Here is a 7,003-nt window from a genome sequence, read left to right on the forward strand (position 1 = left end):
ATGCCATTTGGTCTAAAGAATGCAGGTGCAACATATCAACGACTAATGGACAAGGTATTCCATCAACAGATAGGTCGAAATATGGAAATCTACGTGGACAATATGGTCGCCAAGACCATACCAGAAAGATCGCACTGTGAAGACCTCAAGGAAATATTCAGTCAGATTCGAGCATATAACATGAGACTCAATCCATAGAAATGTGCTTTTGGGGTACAAGGAGGCAAGTTTCTCGGCTTTATGCTGACTTCACGGGGAATCGAAGCAAACTCTGAGAAATGTGAGGCAATACTTAATATGGCAAGTTTGAAAACAATAAAGGAAGTACAACAACTAGCACGGAGAGTGGCCGCCTTGTCAAGATTTTTGCCAACGGTATCAAACCGATCATATCACTTTTTCCAAACGATATCAAAAGGTAAAAAATTCGAGTGGACAAAGGAATGCGAGACGGAATTTGCCAAACTTAAAGCCACCCTGTCTTCACCACCAGTACTACAAAGCCCAGAAGTTGGTAAACTCGTATATTTATATTTATCTGTTTCCATTTACTCTATAAGCTCGGTTCTTGTCACTGAGGCAGGAAAAACACAAAAGCTAGTATACTTTGTCAGCAGAGTCATGCAGCCAACAGAAAGAAGATACCCTAAAATAGAATAACTAGCCGTAGCACTAGCGGGATGATTGACCAAGTGGTCCATCGAACTTTCTGAGTTTGATATTCAGTTTCAATCAAGACCAGCTCTGAAGTCACAAATCCTGGCGGACTTCGTTTTCGAGCTCACACCTGATGAGCAACACTACGAGAAGACTTGGGAATTGCAAGTAGATGGCGCATCAAACCGAGAAGGAAGTGGAGACGGGATAGTATTAAAGGAGGGAGAAACAGTAATGGCCGAGCTATCACTTCAATTCCACTTCTCAGCAAGCAATAACCAAGCCGAATACGAGGCGCTAATAGCAGGTCTCAAGCTCGCCCTCAGCTTCCAAGTACAAAGCCTAGTAGTATATTGTGACTCCCTCTTAGTGGTTCAACAAATCAAAGGAGACTTCCAGGTAAAAGATCCTTTGTTAGAGCGGTATTGGCTCGTAGCAAAGGATCTTATTTCAAAATTCGATAAATTTATCATATTACACGTGCATAGAGAGAACAACAATAGGGCAGATATATTATCTAAGCTCGCTACCACTAGAGCAAGCACACACACATCGACACTATCACAACTTACACTAGAAAAACCTAGCATCGAATCATTGTACATGATAAACACCATTCATACAAATGACTGGAGAATACCTTTTCTTTAATACATTAAAGTAGGAATCATACCCAACAACAAGACCAACCCTCAAAACTTTAGACAAAAAGCAAGTCTTTTTACAACAGTATCAGGAGAGCTATACAGGCGTGGTTTCTCATACCCATTACTGAAATGCCTCGGCAAAGACAAAGCAAATGAAGTAATGAACGAGGTCCACGAGGGCGTATGTGAAAACCACATAGGAGGACAAGCTCTGGCAACAAAGATTATCCGAACAGGATATTACTGGCCAACGATGAAGAGAGACAGCATAACAAAGGTCAAAACCTGCGACAACTGTCAAAAGCATGCCGCTATCTCCATGAAGCCCGCTGAGGTAATGCACAGTATGGAAGTAAGCTGGCCTTTCTACAGATGGGGGCTCGATATCCTCGGCCCATTTCCAATAGCGCTAGGTGAGGTAAAATTTCTTTTGGTTTCAATAGATTATTTCTTAAAATGGATAGAAGCACAATCACTAGCAAGAATAACGGCTGAGAAGGTACGATCTTTCATATGGAAAAACATCATATGCCGGTTCGGAATACCAAGGGAAATAATATCGGATAATGGTAGACAATTTACAGATAATATACTTGCATCATTTTTGAAAAATTTTAACATACAGCACCATTTTAGCTCGGTCGAACACCCACAAACAACTGGGCAAGCCGAAGCTGCTAACCGAATAATATTGCAGGCAATGAGAAAAAAGCTCAGCGATGCAAAAGGTGAATGGGCAGATTTGATCCCAGAAATACTATGGAGCTATAACACGACGATACAAACTACAACAGGCGAAACCCCATTCAAACTTGTCTATGGAACAGAGGCCCTGATACTAGTCGAGGTCAGCATCCCCACACTAAGGTTCGAGTTTTACCATCACAATCATAATATAGATACAAGAAAGGCCGAGCTAGACCTCGTGGAGGAAGATAGGGACATCGCTGCTATTAAACAAAGAGCAATGAAACAACAAGTAGAAATAAGGCACAACAAAAGAGTAGTACCCAGGACGTTCAACGAAGGTGACCTGGTCCTCAGAGAACCGAGGAGGCAAGACGACCCCCATCTCACGGGAAACTCACCGCAAATTGGGAAGGACCATTTCGGATTTCAAAAGTGCTCGGAGTGGGGGCTTACCAACTCCAAACACTGTAAGGCGACCCATTATCAAGAAACTGGAATATATCTTCATTAAAGTTGTATATATCATAACTTGTACAAATCCGCGGATAAAGGTACACTTTTTCCCCCTTAGCGGTTTTTTTCCCATATAAGGGTTTTACCTAAGGAGGGTTTTAACGAGGCCAGACGCCCAACTTGTAAAATTGTCGAATTTAGAGAAACACAATGATATATGAATAACCGATCTATTCCTATTTTTTCTATCCTACTTCTGAATACAAAATTATCAAACCAAGCAGTCATAACTATATATTATCCAAATACCAGATTGTCAAACTGACCCGAGCTTGGTCAGCTCAAATAAAGGTTACTTAAGTTCAAAACGACAAACAAACATCAAAATACACAAGTCATAGTCACAGAAATACAAATACATAAACAAGAAGGCGGGACGTTCTCGTCGTGATCCTCCACAATCCCGTCCACAACAAGCTTCCCATCAATGACTATTTTGGTCACATCCAGCCGACCCCAATCAAACTCAGGGGCTAAAACAGCAATCTGGAAGTCAGCTGTCCTTTAGTCTTATCACTATCTTTTATTTCTGTTTGTAGAAGTCGAATCTGATCTCTAAGACGAACAACCTTGTCCTCAGACTCCTTCATCTTCGCTGTAACATCCACAGTAACGTCGTCTTTCTCCTTCAACGACTCCTCTATCTCAGTATCCATGTCCTTAAGCAATTTTTCTAGCTCAGCAACCCTTTCCACAAAAACTTGCTGCTCATCCCCGACCAGCTCAGTAGTATGACCAACACACATCAACCGCGAGGCAACGACCTACAACAGAAACACACAAAAAACATAAATAAAGAACAAACGAGAATGAAAGAAAATTACACATATGCATATACAAACCGACCTGGATAAACTTTCCCATACCCTCCATACCGACACGACGAGTCATGAGCATATCACCAGGATACTGAGAAACCCTATCCGAAAGCTCGGCAATGAAAAATTGCTCACTCCACAAAGAGTGAGGACTTGTGCCAGGGATAAAACCGTGAAGCCTTTTTTGTCGATCAAATACGGACTTACTACTACCAACGCCCTCCCTGTCACCTTCAGAAATAACTTCCAAAGAGTTCTCAGTATCATCTCTTTTCCTCTTGTATGAAGATGTCAGCTGAGTAGTAGATTGAGCAGCCTCACCACCGCCCTCCTTCGGAGTCCCTGAGCCACCTGCATCTCTCTCTCTTTTCTTTTTCAGGAAAGACTGGAACCGAGAAGGATCAAGATGGGGGACTCGTCCACCTACAGGCGCAAAGCAGGTATGTTAGAAAGAAATACAACATTAACACAACCAACAACAGACCAAAAATATTACTTATCTAAGTTTTCAAACCCTCACTATCACCGAGTCATACAAACGCAAGAGCTTAGGAATAGACAACCACTCTCCGGCAGCAAAGCTTTCTATCAGAAAATCTAAAAAAAAGTCTTCCTCTTTACTCCGCTCAGTAGCCTCAAGAATTTGGTTCAGTTCAGAACACTAATAAAGAGGAAACATTTCAATAAGCTCATCGTCTAAGTAAAACGGATACTCGGCCTCAACCGACCGAACTTTAACAAAAAGGGATTTAAAGTTCTTAAAAGAAGACTTGTAAAGCAAAAAAAAGGGAGCGGCCAGGAAAGTTGCTAAGGCAAACCCACAAACCTTTCTGAACTCCTTTGGACTGAAACAACGAGAAGAATACAGACAGAGAGCAAGGAAAAGAAAGAAACTCCATCAAACACTGAAAGGCGCGAAGAAATTCCTAAGAGTTTGGATGCAACTGCGAAGGCGCGCAGTTAAATTGAGTCAAGACATCACACTCAAAATCAGAAAAGGGAAAACTTACGCGCAGTTCAGTTAGACAGGGAGTATACATGTAAAAATACTGCCAATTATCCCTCCTCTCACAAACCCTATCCTCACCAGAACAGGGGAAAAGCTCAACTGACACACCAGAACCATCTTTCACAAATTTTAAACCCCCCCAGTTCACACATTGACTCAACACTCGTATAAGACGACGAACGGGTCCTAACGTCATCATGCACCCAATGATAAGGGTTATCTTTCTTTACCTCAACCACTTTCAGCTTTTCTTTCTCTTTCTCTCTCGCCATTGCAAAAAATAGAAAGAAAAATGATAAAGAGAGGGAAACTAACCTTTAGAAGTCATGAAGGGTCAACAAGAAGGAAGCATTCGAAAGAGCAGAATGTTGAGAATGCAACAACTATTATTACAACTCACTAACTTAGTGGGAATAAAAGTAATAACCGCTCTAGGCCTTGAAAACCCAAGCGGTGAGAGGGCAAATTAATGAAAACACGATTCACAAGGTAAAAAGTCTTTTAACTTTCCTCTAGTGCTACCCATATCTCTTCCTCACTTCTTTCCATTGTTAATACTCAAACGAAAGCCCAAGTTACGAAAACCCAATCCAACATGAGAACAACCAAAAAACAACATCGCGCAGGAAAATCATCTGAACTAGCCGATCGTAAAAGCTTGCCTGACACTTTTTGAGACAAAGCCAGACAAGCTATGATGTGTACCCTAAAACGTGGTGTAGATCATAACCGACTAAAAAAGTCAGAGATATCAACACAGTAAAATTCAACACAACTTGAAAGCAAGTCAAAACACCATCTCTAGTCCGTTAACAATAATAAAAACGGCACTCACCTCACAATTACGAAAATCGGAACTAACGATGAAAGGATAACACTCAACTCGCCTATATAAACAAACCAAGTAACCCAGAAGAGGACAGGTTAAAAAATACATTTCATTATCTCATTCACATTATTCTCTTAATATCTTGCACTGACTTGAGCGTCCGAGTGCTTTTTGCAGGTGCTCCCGCTGCCGTGTTTCGTATTGTCAAGGTTTTCCACCGCCCTCTTCAAGACGACGTATAGCTCATCCCAACACCGAGCAGTCGCCAAAGGAATCTTATACCTCGGTTGAGCCCAGACAGAATAATAATAATAATTTATTATTATTATTATAAACCTTAACACGTGTTCTTTTTTCACTTATCTTTTAATTTATCAAAAATAAAAGCATAAAAGAGCTTAGGTGAATGTTATCCTTTTCTAAAATCGAGAAAAAAAAATCTTAAACGATGCTGACATTTACTTCAAATGACAACGAGTGAACGAAATCATCAAAAAATAAATTTTTTTTTGCTCTTGATTTTTATTTTTATGAGACTGATTAGTCTCTTTGTCAATAATTTCTTTTCAAAATATATTTACGTGATATATTACTCACTAATATATTTTTTATTTAATTTTTATTAGTAAAAACAATTTAAAAATGACTAATATTTCTTAATTTTACATAATAAATTTAGCTAATGTATTTAAAAAGATTATAGAAAAATAAAAATAAAAACTAAACGGCCTTGATAATTATCCTTAAAAGATAACGAAATTCTCAACAAAAAAGAATTATTAATCTTAGTTAGTTCTTAATAGATAAATCAACAGTTTAACATACCACACAGGCTTATTCTATTAATACTAATAGAAAATATTGACAGAAGAACTAATCAATTTCAAAAAATTAAAAATTAAATATCAAAGGTCGAAAATTATATTTCTTTTTTGTTTGAGACCTCGTAGTCCTTCAAAAAATATTATCAACCGAATTGGATATTCACTCTTATAGATTTAGAGTCTGCATTACTGATAATTATTTTTATTATTTGATTTGTTGATTAATTTAGTTTTCCATATGTTTTAGGCCAAAAAGTAGTTTTGGATGTTGGCCGGATCCTTTATAGTTTATAGAATTCGGATGTTGGTCGGATCTTTTTATAGTTTTAGATGGTTAGAGATCACACTTTATTTTTTAAAATAAAATTCAAATTTTAGATAATCCAAATCTTAGTTTATAATACAATTGAACTCCTTTGTTGAATTAAATGCTTCATTTTACCGTTACATCTTATGAGATTATATTTTGAGTCCAAAATATAAAAGTAATTTTAAAATGACGGCGACCAAAGTAAAGAAATGGTGAGGCCAAACTTAAAAGTATAGATACTTTTTAATAAAAAAATTATAATGATTAAGGGTGGCCATGACCCCCTTCTTATATACTATTCTCCGCCTATGGTAACATTTTTAAATTAATGTATTTAGATAAGACATTATTGTAGACAACTAGACAACATTACACATTCAAATAAATATATTTGAATATATAATTTCAAGGAAACAAAGATGCCAAAAAACGACATCTGATAACTGAAGAAAACATAATCACTTGGTGGTGGTTACAAGAGCAAGAAGAAATAATATAAAGAGGTAATTTCTATTTTGATTTCTAATTAAATTTAATGAATTAATTTATTTTTTATATTTTAAAATAATTTATTTAGTTCTTCACTTTTTAAAATATTTCATTAGTTTTTGAAAAAGATAATGTTAGGTAACCAATAACTTTCTTAAACAACATGAACAATCACTAATCAAATTAAAACACACTACATTTTTAAATTACTCACCTA

The 7,003-nt window shown here is 37.5% G+C and overlaps 1 protein-coding gene across 1 annotated transcript; it reads left to right on the top strand.

The window, feature by feature from the left end:
• On the top strand, nt 241-2,505 carry LOC107633001. The gene is made up of 3 exons (XM_016336635.1): nt 241-522; nt 727-964; nt 1,322-2,505. The coding sequence occupies exons 1-3, from the start codon at nt 241-243 to the stop codon at nt 2,503-2,505; spliced, it is 1,704 nt and encodes a 567-aa protein (XP_016192121.1).

The sequence above is a fragment of the Arachis ipaensis genome, chromosome B03 (assembly GCF_000816755.2).
Source record: "Arachis ipaensis cultivar K30076 chromosome B03, Araip1.1, whole genome shotgun sequence".
Taxonomy (NCBI): domain Eukaryota; kingdom Viridiplantae; phylum Streptophyta; class Magnoliopsida; order Fabales; family Fabaceae; genus Arachis; species Arachis ipaensis.

What these genes read in the sequence shown, in the direction of transcription:
- LOC107633001 (XM_016336635.1), top strand. Translation starts at nt 241, where the DNA reads ATGCTGACTTCACGGGGAATCGAAGCAAACTCTGAGAAATGTGAGGCA. An exon ending in GCCCAGAAGTTGGTAAACTC is followed by an intron (nt 523 to 726) that starts GTATATTTATAT and finishes TTTGATATTCAG; the next exon opens with TTTCAATCAAGACCAGCTCT. An exon ending in ATACGAGGCGCTAATAGCAG is followed by an intron (nt 965 to 1,321) that starts GTCTCAAGCTCG and finishes ACATTAAAGTAG; the next exon opens with GAATCATACCCAACAACAAG.